The following is a 15,226-nucleotide window of genomic DNA, read 5'->3' as shown; positions in this document are numbered from 1 at the left end:
AGACACTGGTGAGAAGTGTGGTTCAACCGTTGACCAGAAAACCCTGGATAAGGTGTTAAATCACCAGGGTAGTTGTCAAAAAGACAACAGGGAAAGTGCTGGTCACATTGTGATAAAACTTAAAGTAACTTGGTGCATTCTCTTAAGTTTTGATATTGATATAGGAGGTGCAGTGTGTCATGCTTTGATATTGATATAGGAGGTGCAGTGTGTCATGCTTTGATATTGATATAGGAGGTGCAGTGTGTCATGCTTTGATATTGATATAGGAGGTGCAGTGTGTTGTGCTTTGATATTGATATAGGAGGTGCAGTATATTGTGCTTTGATATCGATATAGGAGGTGCAGTATATTGTGCTTTGATATTAATATAGGAGGTGCAGTGTGTTGTGCTTTGATATTGATATAGGAGGTGCAGTGTGTCATGCTTTGATATTGATATAGGAGGTGCAGTATGTTGTGCTTTGATATTGATATAGGAGGTGCAGTATATTGTGCTTTGATACTGATATAGGAGGTGCAGTATATTGTGCTTTGATATTGATATAGGAGGTGGAGTATGTTGTGCTTTGATATTGATATAGGAGGTGCAGTATGTCGTGCTTTGATATTGATATAGGAGGTGCAGTGTGTCATGCTTTGATATTGATATAGGAGGTGCAGTGTGTCATGCTTTGATATTGATATAGGAGGTGCAGTATGTTGTGCTTTGATACTGATATAGGAGGTGCAGTGTGTCGTGCTTTGGATAATGATTCTTCCACAAGTTTGTACCAGGTGAGAGTCAATTGGTCACTGATGTCGAGACAGGTGGATTAGGATAAAAGTCTCTGGTTAAAGTGCAATGTCGAGCTCCATCCAGTGTGATAAGCACTGCATGTGTCTCTGCTCAATATGGTTTGGATGGTCAGACTATTAGAAAGACTCAGCAAAGCACCGAGATCACATCCAGTCTGGCATCCAGTGAATGACCAGTTCCTTGACGCAGAGGATGAGTCTGGTGGTGGTGTGTGTTTTTGAGGGTCATGGTAGTGAGCCTGGGTTACTCCAAGCGAAGACCTTTACACTAGCTGAGGTTTGTAATGAGGTCTGTGTAGACATTCAATGGAAGACTCACAGCATACAGGCTTCAAAAACTGCTGCCATGGAGAACACCCTTGCCATTTTTGATACCTCAGCCAGTTAAAGATGTAGTGGCTTATCAGGTTTATGGTAAATCTGTTGCCAAGGCACCTGACAGATCTACTGCTGAGCACTGATCAGACTGTGATGAGTAGGCTAGCATCCTCAAGTGACACATGGCCCTGCACATGGGGGTGTGATGTCTCTGTCTACATCCATCACAACTGAAGTTGCCAACACTCAATGGAAAGTGTTACCACACAGACTAAAAAATTAGCACACCTCAACAAAATAAGGGGAGAGGGGGGAATAGTTATTTGCTGCATGCTGATGGTGGTCCACCAGTTACTAATGAAGCCTGATGTGGCGATGAGGTGTTTATCAGTCCACCTGTAATGTTACACGCCTGATGTTTATTATGAATGATAATGATGTCTATTTTCTCCCTGTTCCCCTTCCATATATATAATGTGTGTTGTTGCTGTGTCATGACATACAATGCATATGCATGCGATTGATTTGCAATGAACTGTAATTTAATGAATTGCTTAAATTTTTATTATACAGGAGAAAATCATGTCAGTACATTTATCAGGAAATTACATCCACCCACCCCAGATGGGATAGGGTAAATGCCGGTAATTTCAGCCGGCCAGAAAATTCAGATGTAATATTTCTAAGCCTCCATTAAATATATTAGTCCCTCTATCACTTGCATTGTTTTCTTCATTTCGTTCCTTTGTTTACGAAGAATACAGAGAAGTCTCAAAATGACACATTCGGATATCTATAGTTATTTTCAGTAAGGAACACCATATCAGTCTTTTCCATCAACAGCTTTGAGCCTTGGAAAATTTGACTACCTATCGCAGTCATAGAGAAATTGTATTTGTAAGTAAATAAAATTTTTGAAACCTTAAAAAATGTTTAATGATAAATTAGGACATACAAGAATGCGTTTTTTAAATAAACAAACAATACAATTCACACAGAATGATAAATAAAATGCACTTTAAATAGGGTCCGAATTTAACAGACAGATTTTCCTATGAGAATTTAAATAAGGACATCCCATAAAAGTGTGAAATAAATCAATCCTTCAGGCAAGTATGCAAATATTTAGATTTATTATATAGCTAATAAATAGTCTATTATAAAATCTGCATAAAATCTACAGATTGTTAGCATTCAATATCCTGAGAATTTATTGAACGCTAACTTTGCATTGCGTAAATCGTGTGCGCCCGAAACATTCCGAGTATGAACGTTCAATATTGACTTTACCGTAATGGCGTAAACAAGCCAAAATGGCAGATGACGGTCCTCCGAATCTGACAGAGTCGGTATTTGATATTCACTTAAACAAAATGTTTTACTGTACATAATTATGACGTCCCCATTCACAAAATCAGTTTGCTTCATGCATCAATGACAGGTATAATATTGAACAGTTAAAAAATGCACGTTGATTATTGCACACTTTCACCTTACATATAGATGCCAATATTGATGAATTCTCGTCTATTTTGGAGTATTTTGAGTGAAAAGGGATATAATTTAACAACTAAATAATTTAGCTATATAATAAAGGGGTTATTGAACTTATAGAGGTGAATATTGGCACTCGTTGGCTATCAAAATGCACTCGCAAGCTTGTGCATTTTTTCAGCCAACTCGTGCCAATATTCACCAATATAAGTTCAATAACCCTATAATATCTATTATTACGTTTGAGAATTTCCATGTAATAAATATTGGTTTGTGCGAGTTGAGGGTTGGGGTTGGTTGAGTATAGAAGCTTATAACAAGTATTCACGGATATAATGACCAGGATCAACGTAGATAAAATAAAACATCTCAGTTGTTTATAAATCAAAATATTTCTGGGTTTTTTGTCTTTAGCACATGGAATATTGCCCACAAGAATAAATCTGAATCACATCGGCAGAGATATGCAAAACATAAGTACAAATGATTTAATAAACTGTCCGAATTTACCAACCGGACTTTGTCTTGTTTTGTTTTTCCCTTTATCATTCCATAGAATGTTATCGTACTTCGGAATTCTCTAGATATTTCAAAGCCTGTAGTGTGTTGTTGATTAAAATTACGTAGCAAACTGCAGTATGAGGATTAGGTAGCAGGTAGTGTGGGAATGACTTGCGCAATGAATCAAACAGTTCGAAATTACCGGTATTTACCCTAGATGGCAACAATCTGTGGATTAAACAACCACGGATTTGAGAAAGTGCTTGACCTCAAACCATATCTAAAGATTCTAATAAAATGTACATTAACATCTTCGCTAGTCAACGGTTTTCGGTCAACTCCGCGCCCCATAAAGTATAGGGAGCGGAGTGGACCGAAAACCCTGGACTAACGAAGATCAACTTCAAGTGCAAAAAGTACAATATCTAACATGCATGCGATAAGTCGCTGTGAAGTACCACAGTGTACTGTTTGGCTACTTGATTTATTGTGGGCCTCAGAGACAGATTATCTAAGGCAGGGGTCCCACAAAGATTTCATTTCCAAGATTTAAAAACACACACACTGAAATGTAAGTACACCTGACAAATGTCAGTGCGAAAAAAGCAAGACATTGCGAAACATTGTGAAGGGAACATTTCATAGAGACCATCCTGATCCTATAAATAGTGGTAGCTACCTGGACGTTGGCGTTCATAATGGTAAATGTCAATTCTGTCACATAACACGCTTATTCGCCATATTGTAGTGCTGCATCGCTTTCGCGAAGTATGAACTTCCGGTTTTGTCAATGATGAGAAAAAGAGGAAGGCGGATTTCTAATATAAGTTAAAATCTGCTTAACAATTCTTTATAATAATCATTGAAATAAGAAAGATATATATGTAGTGTAAAATAAATTTAAGTAATTTTATAGAATTGATACTTAACTTTGCATCCTAAAAATAATGTTTAGTATATTTTAAAATTTCAATTTAATCCGATAATATTTACCGCTACAAAATATATTCAATATCTAATTGTGCACATCGTAACAAGGTCCCATGGTGTAATGGTTAGCACTCTGGACTTTGAATCCAGCGATCCGAGTTCAAATCTCGGTGGGACCTCACAATTTTTGTCAAATGCCATTAAACATACGTTCAGTATCATCAAATACATACATATACATCACATGAAAATAGTCTTTGTTTGAACATCATTCTGTAATCCTTTCTGCTATTTAAAATTTTTATGAAATCTGTAATGTTTATTACAAAACACCTGGCCATAAATTCTATCCATGATTTTTAAAAATTGCAGAAATATAATTAGTGAAACTATATAACATCAACTCTTTAATTAAAAGCATTCCATTTCCTTACACTGTATAATCCTTTGTAAGAGTGGAACGAGAAGCTTGTGTGTGGTGTTCTTACTAGTCGTCTGGCTGTTTACTGAGGAAAACTAAAGACATTGGGACCATAAAGTGTTGATATTTGGCCACACCAATTTGTAAAATAGTTCTTCGGATTTTCAAACAAAAAAAGTGAGGCGAGAGGGCGAAATTATTTTACAAATATTATTTTTTATTTTGGAGATAAAAATTATGAGGCGAGCGAATACAAGAAATATAAATAATTTTAATTGAATTAAGTGTGACTTTAAAAAGCTAGCGCCTAAAAATAAAGATCTAAAATCATCAGATATCATTTGTTTACAACGTGAACTTAACATTTTTCAACTTTGTTGATATAGTTTACAATAAATAAGAAGTATTTCCAGTTTTAAAGACTTCATTTTCTTCATACCTAATACATGTACTTTGCAACATTAATTCATAAGATCTTTTTAAAGAATTTTATCTTAGTTTCATTTCTACAAACTTTTGATTCAGATCTATGCATATTGCTAGGGACATGTCCAATTTTGAAATCTCCAATGTATCGCTTTATATAATTAGTATTTTCTTCAATTTTAATAAAACCACATAATTAATAATCACCCCAAAAAAACTTTTGTGAATTTGTCGTTAACTGTCGATCCGATTTAGAATAGTCCTCAGTGCCCCTTGCTTGTTGTAAGAGGCGAATAAATGGGGCGGTCCTACGGATGAGATCGCAAAATTTGAGACCCATGTCACAGAAAGTGTGACACGATAAAGATCCCTCCCTGCTCAATCAATGTCAATGGACATAAGCGCTGAGCATAGGCCTAAATTTTGCAGCGCTTCATCGCCAATGGTAACGTCTTCATGGGAGTGAAATATTCTCAAGAGATACTTTAAACAATATATAATCAATCAATCGTACGCTGTCAATGTTCTCTAAAGAGTGGCATCTAATAGCGCTTCAAAATTTTCTTCGGCTTCCAGTTCGATTGCAGTATAAGGAACAACTTGCAATCCAGTGTTATGAAGTATCGTACATATTAAGATAGATATGACGAATAACCAGTCTGATTAAAACCAGCCCCCCTTCTCCGACGATAGGAGAAGGGGGGGGGGGGGGGCTGGTTTTAATCAGACTGGAGGAATAACTTAAAACACCGTATTACACTGTTAGGAAATTTTCCGAGAGCCTGCGATTCTGTCATTTGTCAGGTACATGCATAAAGGTCGTTTGTGCGCTTGTTGTAAAAAGTCGAAAATATTTTACGCAGATATTTTATTTTTTGATAATATTATAATTTGGATTTATTACAAATAGAAGCGGCGAATCCAACGAACTAGATTACAAATTGGCATGGCTTAATGGTGTAAAAGTTTCTAGAAATTTAATCTCGATAAGTTTATGAAAATAATTTAGAAAAGTGTTTGTTTTCAATGAATTATACATATATAGTAAAATACTCATTTATGGCACTACGCTGTAGACCTATATACTGTACAAAATCGGATCAGTTCATATACCCAGTTGTTACATAATTATACAAAGGTAATCTTGTATGTTTGGGTGGGTACGGACACTATGGGGGGTATACGGGTAGCATTCGTGTTTCAGAATACACACTTTGGCCCGTTCTGTCTGACAGGTATTTAGATATATATATATATATATATATATATATATATATATATATATATATATATATAATTTCACCTGATAAATTACTACATGTCCGGTGTAGGCCCAAATGGGCATAACACTCAACATATGTGATTCAAATCACAATATAATACAGGACTGAGTTCCAGTAAACCAATATAATGTTCATATATCATGGATATATGGGTGTGTCATATGTTGATTACAGACAATGCGTGACACAATATCAAGATTGTATTGTTAGTCATAATATCAAAAGATGACAAAATCATGCTTCAGTTTTATACAGTCAATGGGATGGACATGAATTAACGTACCTATACTGGATTCCTAAACTTCACAAAATCCCTTATAAAGATACATGTACATTCTAGGATCGAGTAAATGTTCTACCAAGTCCCTATCTTTACTCCTCGCGAAAAAATATTAACAGCTGTGAAAGAGAAACTTCAAACGTATTGTGCCACAACAAATGCCAGAAGAGGTGTAAATCAATTGTGGATTCTAAAAAATTCTAAAGAACTTTTAGTAAATTTGAAATCGCAAAACTTTTCTCAAATCAACAACATCAAAACATGTGACTTTTCAACACGTTACACGACCATTCCTCACGATGAATTATAGACTAGACTTTTTGACATCATGGACAGTTGCTTCTTCAACAAAAATGGAAAGGGAAATTTGTAAAGATCAAGTTATCAGTCATCCAAAAAATGACGTTGTTAAAAACCACTCTGATTCCACGCACGAATACTCTGAAGTTGATATAAAAAGTATGCTGAGTTCTTCATTGACAATAGCTTTGTAGTCTTTGGTGGTCAGATCTTCCAACGGTCTGTTGGAATTCCCATGGACACAGACTGTGCTCCTTTGTTAGCTGACCTGTTTTTATATTCTTATGAAGCAAGAGTTTTTCAAAAGCTTCTACATGAGTAGAAAGAAATCCCTTGTGGCCTTCAACTTGACATTTAGATACTATATCGACGACGTTTTACCTATTAACAATAATCATTTTCAGTCATATACCGATTTTATAAATCCCTGTGAACTCCAGATAAAAGACACCACGGAGTCCTCCTCATCTGCTTCGTACTTAAATATTTTATTGAAAATAAATATTAACGGCAAATTAACAACTCAACTTTATGACAAACGGGATGATTTCACCTTCTCCATCGTCAACTTCCTATATCTATGCATCAATATTCCATTATCACCTGCTTATGTTTACATCTCTCAACTAATTCGATACACAAGAGCTTGTTCTGCGTATAATCAGTTTTTAAATCGAGGTAGGCTACTGACAAATACATGTAAGTTGATGTTACAAGGGTTACAACGGTCTCGTTTAAAGTCAGCATTTCGCAAATTCTATGGCTGTTACAATGATCTAGTTTCATATAACATATCATTGGGTCAAATGCTGTCTGACGTGTTTCATACCGATAGGTATACCGTTCTTGGAACACTGATTTTGACTACAGACTATTCCGTTTACCTTCTCAAGATATAGGGCTTACAGCAGGCGTGACCGGTCGACAACGGATTTTTTTTTACTCCTCCTAGGTACTTGATTCCAACTCTGGTATGCCCAAGGGTCCGTGTTTGCCAAACTCTTTATATCGTATTCCTTATAGGAGATGGGGGTTTGATCACTGTTCGTTATCTTCGCCTTTCATGATACAAAGGCAAGAGACGGTGCTATAGGACAAAAACTGAATTAAGTCAGTAGTGAAATATCCACTTCCACCAAAAACAACATATACAATACCAATACCCCCCCCCCCCCCAAAAAAACCTCACCATAAAATACGTCACATCTAAATCAACTGTTAAATCCAATGCAAAACATCCATATCCATAGAGTCACCAAATTTAAAGTATTACATGTGTTATAGCTCTAAATCTGAAAAAAAAAATCTTGCAAAAATATGCTATTATAATAGTTTTGTATTTAACTTTAACCATATTCATTGATAAAATTAATACAAAGTTTAAGATTTTATCAAAATAAAGATTTCGGTTCTGTTGAAGCATTTTATAGAAATTAATTTTTGTTCGGGGAGACAATATTGTAATTTTACTTCATTCAGAGCCTCTGGATAGGTTTCTAATAACAAACGTTTATAAACCTTATTTTACTGTCATCGAAATAGTAAATCACGGTTTTGCAACGACACCAAAATGATAGCTAGTTTAATAAGACTGTCTGTAGATTGTAATCTGCTGCAGAGGGTAGGAGGTGTTTATGTAAAATATCCACTTCTCCCAAACCAAACACACGAGTAAACGCGTGTTCGATGAAAACACTCGTTAATATATATAATAAGTACATGAAGCTTATATATTTACATTTGAAGCTGCAATATTTGTTCATTGGATGTAAATTTCTCACTACCACATGTAAATGAATGACGTCAATGAGCGGGGAATATGGAAACTATAACACGTGTATGTATATATGTCGATTTTGTATTTTTCATTTCCTTCAGAGTACTGCCCAGAATGAATTAATTGTCCGTTTGCCAAACCATCCATCAAAAATTCGACGAAACAGGCATCAACTTGGCCCACAAGCTAAAAAAAGGTATTTGCAAAGAACGGGTAAAACATCTTTAAGTTAATATATCAGTTATTGACTGTGAGAGTGCGACCCGGGGGTGGGGGTGGGGTTATCTACCTACCAACCATCCTTCTTGTAATCCCTGGCAAAACGAAACGAAAACCGGAGGGGCATGATATTGAGGCTGTGACAGCAGATTCACCGTAGACCGATGAAAGTTACGGACTATTCACTTTCCCTTCTCGGATTCCAGCTCGACAGAAGAGTGATTATGATTTGGGCGTACTAAAGCCGAATTTGTTTATGCACTCAAGGGGCACACGACGTCCTTGTGGAACGCCATTTGGTCACCACTCCTTGTTATAAGGTGAAAGATACATAATAAATGGTGTGTTCCATATAATAGAAGGTCGGATTACTATGTTAAATGGTCACCACTCCTTGTTAGAAGGCGAAAGGTACATAATAAATGGTGTGTTCCATGTAATAGAAGGTCGGTTCACTAGACATGTTAAATGGTCACCATCGATCCTCATTATAAGGTGAAAGATACTTAATAAATGGTGTGTTCCATATAATAGAAGGTCGGATTACTATGTTAAATGGTCACCACTCCTTGTAATATAGTAAAAGGCACATAATAAATGGTACAGGTGTACATTGTAAGTAACACATTTTAAAAAATACGTCAAGTACATTAATTGGTGTTCAGATTATTTCACATGGTTGAAAAAAACCCACATTAATGGGTCAATACATGAAACCGTCTGGTCATCGTTACAGAAAATTTCAAAAAGTAGGTCAAACCCCAAGGTCACAGTGTCAAAAATTTTGGTACCCATGGAAAGGTCTTGTCAGAAGGAATACTCATGTGAAATATTGAAGATTTAGCACTTACTGTTCAAAAGTTATTAGCAAGGTTAAAGTTTCAGACAGAATTACAGATTTACAGAATGACAGACAGGACAAAAACAATATGTCCCCCGATCTTCGATCTCGTGGACATAAAAAGAGCGAGGCGAGAGGGCAAAATTTTCATTTTACAAATATTATTTTTCATTTTGGAGATAAAAACTATGAGGCGAGCGAAAACAAGAAATATAAATATTTTTAAGTGAATAAGTGCCAATATATAGAGAACATCTTTAAAAATCTTCTCAAGAACCACAGAGCCAGAAAAGTTTACATTTACACGAAAGCTTCCTGATATAATGCAGATTCAAGTTTGTTAAAACCATGGCCCCCAGGGGTAGGTTGGGGCCACAATAGGGTATCAAAGACAACCTAAGCTCTCCCAGTACCGCGTCATAGGCGTAGCTTGGGTTCGAATATTACCGAGGCAGGGGTCTGGGGGGCGCAGCCCCCCAGAAGCTATCGACATTTTAACAACGTAAAAGGTGTTTTTTTTTTTTTTTTTTTTTTACCGAGGCAGCTGCCTCGGTTGCCTCAATGGAAGCTACGCCACTGCGCGTCCATATTCAGCTTCCCGCTTTCTACAGTTTGAGAGGTTCCGACCGGTTACTGCTGCTATACAATGTGCACCATGCATCTATTTTCTCGGTAGTACTCGGTGCTCTTTGATTATCACTGTATAACGTAGAATAAGCACCGATTGATATATTTTTACGGACTAACTGTAACAGTTAACCATACAGTACACGGTATATGTTTATCAAAGTTGTTTTTGCCCAAGTTAACTTAAATTAACGACAATTTAACCTTTATCAGGCACTCAGTACACGGGTAGTTTAACAGATTAATTATAAAATTGGACAATGTTAACTTGATTAAGCACACTTTATTTCAGAATATGCAATATATAACATGGCATTTATACCATCTTGGTCAGGAAAACACCCTTTGGATTGTAACGGTGACAAGACGGTGTCATGTACTGACTCATTGCTATATTTTGTTTATCGTTTAATTGAAATATACACCAATTAAACCATCATTACATCATTTAATGTGTTTAACCATGTGAAATAATCTGCACACCAATTAATGTACTCGACTTATTTGTTGCAATATGTTACTTACCATATATTGGCTGCCTTTTACTATATAACAAGGAGTGGAAACCATTTAACATAGTAATCCGACCTTCTATTACATGGAACACACCATTTATGTTCCTTTCACCTTATAACGAGGAGTGGTGACCATTTAACATAGTGAAGTGACCCTTTATTATATGGAATACACTATGTAATTATGATGTACAATACCTTAAAGGGACTGGTTCACGTTTTTCGAAAGAAATGCTTTTCAATTTTGATGTTTAAAATTAGAAATATAGCTCATTTAATGTTGACAACCAAAATTTGGACCGTCTGAATGCAAGGATAAGAGCAATATTTAGCTTTGATTCTTTGTTATGTAAACAAAGACTCGAGTCTTTTTATGTAAACAAACAAACCAGTGAAACATTAATTTTGTAATTTAAAGCATCTTCATTTTGGACACATTTTACCTAAAGTATACTTTGAGATGTGATATATAATAAACTTTGATCAATATCCATTTATTTTGAAAACCCGTAAACAATAATATAACACACCTCAATCTTTGTTTTCAAAACAAACAATAAACTCTCTATAATGCGCTTCTGTCATGATGAGTAACCTTAATTTTTTGTGAAACCTTCTAAACATATTAGACTGTAGATTTTGATCAGTTAAAGTGAAAAACAAAATTTGGAAAAAAATGTCGCCCCCCAGACCCCCCGCTTATAAATATTTCAAACCTAGCTACGCCACTGTAATGTATCCCCATCCGATTTTTTTTATTCTGGCGTCCCCCCCCCCCCCCCCCCCAATCTGAGAGGGCTACATTATTGCAGCTAGATCATACTTGTACACGACAGCATAGCTGTTAGATCCACCCACAGATGTATCTCTAGTTAGTGTACATTGATTTCAAAGAAACAACGTGACCATGATACAATTTATATTTTGAGTTCGTAGATTAATTTAGATATGATAAACTGAAAATCAACCAAAAATACATTCACGTTTACTTCAAACTTGTGTAAATGTTAATATACCGGTATCTCATTATCAAGAACAACTTGTTCCATATAATGAAATAATGTCAGGGGGAAAATCACATTCTGGTGGTCAGTGGTGACTGAAGACTGCTGATCGGCACGGGCAAAGTGTGTACAACAGGCTGTACAATGGAGTGACAACGTGTTTGCTGTAGGAATATAAATGGTACCGGTGTGCATCATTTTGTTTCAGAAGAAAGAGAATAACATTTTCGGTAAGTGTACATCTCCGCTCTGTGACAGTAGTCCCACGTTTAAACAGCTGTCCGCATTTTTATGCGTTTTCTTGACAACCATGCCATTATTCATGCATATGCATGCGTGTCTTGCATGAAGTGGAATGTGGATGATATATAGATTGTATGCTCTTTGCTTATTCCATTCCATCAGTAGATAAATAGAAAATGATTTCTAAACGTGATTATTGCAAATATGCAAGAAAAGCAAAGGTTTTCTCCGCATTTTAGTCTAAATCAAAACGTTTAGAATTTTTTGCTAAACGACAATGCATGCATATGGTGATCTTAAATCAAGAGAGCGCGCGAATTATGGTGATTATACCCGCACTCTCCAGAGAATGATTAGGTAGGGTGTTGTTAGCCGGATCTGTCCGTCTGTCACATGCACTATCTGCTTCCTCAGAATCCCCTGACATTGTATGCAGAAGATGAATCATCTTTTGGAATGTGATTGGTGGTGTCCTGCATGGAGACGTGCATTCATTAAGGTTTCATCTTCTAATTTTACACAGTCTTTTGGAATGTGATTGGTGGTGTCCTGCATGGAGATGTGCATTCATTAAGGTTTCATCTTCTAATTTTACGCAGTATTTTGGAATGTGATTGGTGGTGTCCTGCATGGAGATGTGCATTCATTAAGGTTTCATCTTCTAATTTTACACAGTCTTTTGGAATGTGATTGGTGGTGTCCTGCATGGAGATGTGCATTCATTAAGGTTTCATCTTCTAATTTTACGCAGTCTTTTGGAATGTGATTGGTGGTGTCCTGCATGGAGATGTGCATTCATTAAGGTTTCATCTTCTAATTTTACGCAGTCTTTTGGAATGTGATTGGTGGTGTCCTGCATGGAGATGTGCATTCATTAAGGTTTCATCTTCTAATTTTACGCAGTCTTTTGGAATGTGATTGGTGGTGTCCTGTAGGCTTGATGCACAATAACTAGGTTTCTTAATTTTCATTATTGATTAGGGTCAGAATCGACGTTTTTCAACAAACTCAAAGTTCACAGAATTCCTTAAAATACATAATGAAGTAGCCAAATACATGTGATTGATTGGTGGTTTTCTAGATCGTTATGGTAACATTGAATAGAAAACCATTGATTGATCGTATCTTGTTTAACGTCCCTCACAATTTTTTTCCACTCATTTGGAGACATCACCAATACCGGTGAAGGGCTTCAAATTTAGGCCTATGCTCGGCGCTAACGGCCATTGAGCGGTGAGGGTTCTTTAGCATGTCACACATACTGTGACACGGGACATCCGTTTTTAAGGTCACCTCCGAGGACCCGTGACATTCACACCTAATGTCGAGCGTTTGGCGATGGAACTGTCTTTTTCAGATTCCTTTTTCATATTTATTTCCTTAAGCTATACAGCTCATCGGTCATAAATACAAACTATTTACAAATAAGACAGTAGAGGGTGAGTAGACATACAGATACAATTTTGAAGATATAAAATCAATGCATTTCAATATACATATAACAATACGCGTAATTAATATGTCGTTGAAAGTACAGCATTTCATAAATTACATATGATCGTGACTCTATACCTGTTTTAACGACTTGGGTCGGTTGGGGCCGGGATTCGAACTCCGATCTTTCGCAATCGGGGCGAACGCTCTACCTCTAGACCATCGCGGCGTTTGTGCAAAAAGGGGGTTGGGGGCTTATTTACTTGAAAAGAAAATGGATATCAATCATGAATGTGAAAACTTTAATGATTTTGAAAATTCATCATACATGAACCTTTTGTTTGCGCCTTTGTTTAGTAGCAATATTATTTATTTCCAAAATGTGCATAGAGGGGAAGATGACGAACAGTGATCAATCTCATAACTCCTATATAGGGTTCGAATCCCGCTCGCGCCGGTAAGTGAGAAAGTTTCTCAGTTTACTTTCAGAAGGTCGGTGGTCTCTTCCCAGGTACATTACATCTTGGTTCTCTCTTCCACCAATAAAAACTGGGCGCCACCATATAAATGGAAAATTATTGAGTGTGGCGGAAAACATCAAACAATCAATCGTAACTCCTATAAGGAATACAAAATAGAGAGTTGGGCAAATACGAAATCTTGGATATACCAGAGGTGTGATCAGGTGTCTAGGAGGAGTAAGCATCCCCTGCCGACTGGTCACTTCCGCTGTGAGCCCTATATCTTGACCAAGTAAACGGAGTAATCCGTGGTCAAAACCAGTGTGCCAAGAACGGCCTAACAATCGGTATGAAACACGTCAGACAGCATTTGACCCAATGATAGGTTATAATGGCAAACTAGATCATTATAACGACCATAGAATTTGCGAAACTCTGACTTTAAACGAAACTGTTGAAACCACTGTAACATCAGCTTGTTTATCAGTAGCCTACCTCAATTTAAAACCTGATCATACACAGAACAAGCTCTTGCGTATCGAATCAGATGAGAGATATAAACACCATTTGCAGGTGATATGCTACATAAATCTGGGAAGTTGACGATGAAGAAGCTGAAACCATCCCGCATATAGGCCTAATCAATTCACAAAAGCATGTTAGGTTAAAAAGGTGTTTTGAGTTGCATAGCTGCAGCTCTCTGAAAGGGGGTTGGGGGGGGGGGGGGTTAGGGCATACCAGACAGAAGAGAATATCTGGTATATCCCCTTTTTTGGGGGGTGCGGTGGGGGGGGGGGGGGGGGGGGGGGGGCAAGACTGGCATGAGAGTTCACTGCATTGTCTTTAGAGAAGTGAATAGATATATAGACTAGCCTACATCATTAGGGTTTTCTCTGTTCGAAAGAGAGCCACAATATAATAAAATTACGGATAGAGTAAAACAGGCTATATCCATGTGAAAGAAATATGATGGGTAAACTGAATGTTTTTGTCAGCTTAACTTCATTTAGCCGTAGAACTGTAGCTCTCTGAGAAATTATTGGGACAGATTATTAACTTTGTCCTAATATTTTCTCAGAGAACTACAGATTCAGATAATTTGACATTTGGATAGCAAAGATCTCGAAGAACAAAGGAAAAAAAAACCATTGTTATATTATCAAAAACAGAAAAAAAATTCAGGTTCTACCGAGATTTGAACTCGGATCGCTGGATTCAGAGTCCAGAGTGCTAACCATTACACCATAGAACCTTGGATATGTACGGAGGGGCGTAGAAGCAACACGTTAAATAGAATTTTTGCATGTCCGATATTGGTCTCTTTGAATGAGGGATAAAGTCTACAAAATATATA

The 15,226-nt window shown here is 36.7% G+C and overlaps 1 protein-coding gene and 2 non-coding genes across 3 annotated transcripts in view; 1 reads left to right on the top strand and 2 right to left on the bottom strand.

Annotated features, from left to right (window-relative positions):
- LOC125661207 (ubiquitin carboxyl-terminal hydrolase 10-like) overlaps positions 1-3,892 on the bottom strand; it is a 27,307-nt gene extending 23,415 nt beyond the window's left edge. Inside the window, exon 1 of the mRNA XM_048893147.2 lies at positions 3,791-3,892. Within this exon, the coding sequence (XP_048749104.2) occupies positions 3,791-3,808 (18 nt within the window). The 5' untranslated portion in view covers positions 3,809-3,892. The remainder of the gene's footprint in view (positions 1-3,790) is intronic.
- A 256-nt stretch (positions 3,893-4,148) lies between these two features.
- Trnaq-uug (transfer RNA glutamine (anticodon UUG)) lies at positions 4,149-4,220 on the top strand. The gene has a single exon. It is a non-coding gene; the product is annotated as a tRNA-Gln (tRNA).
- Positions 4,221-15,052: 10,832 nt separating this feature from the next.
- Trnaq-cug (transfer RNA glutamine (anticodon CUG)) lies at positions 15,053-15,124 on the bottom strand. The gene has a single exon. It is a non-coding gene; the product is annotated as a tRNA-Gln (tRNA).
- Positions 15,125-15,226: the final 102 nt, after the last annotated feature.

Source organism: Ostrea edulis, chromosome 1, assembly GCF_947568905.1.
Source record: "Ostrea edulis chromosome 1, xbOstEdul1.1, whole genome shotgun sequence".
Lineage (NCBI taxonomy): Eukaryota > Metazoa > Mollusca > Bivalvia > Ostreida > Ostreidae > Ostrea > Ostrea edulis.
Note: the sequence above shows the minus strand (reverse complement) of the source record. Positions and strands in the feature narration are given on the sequence as shown.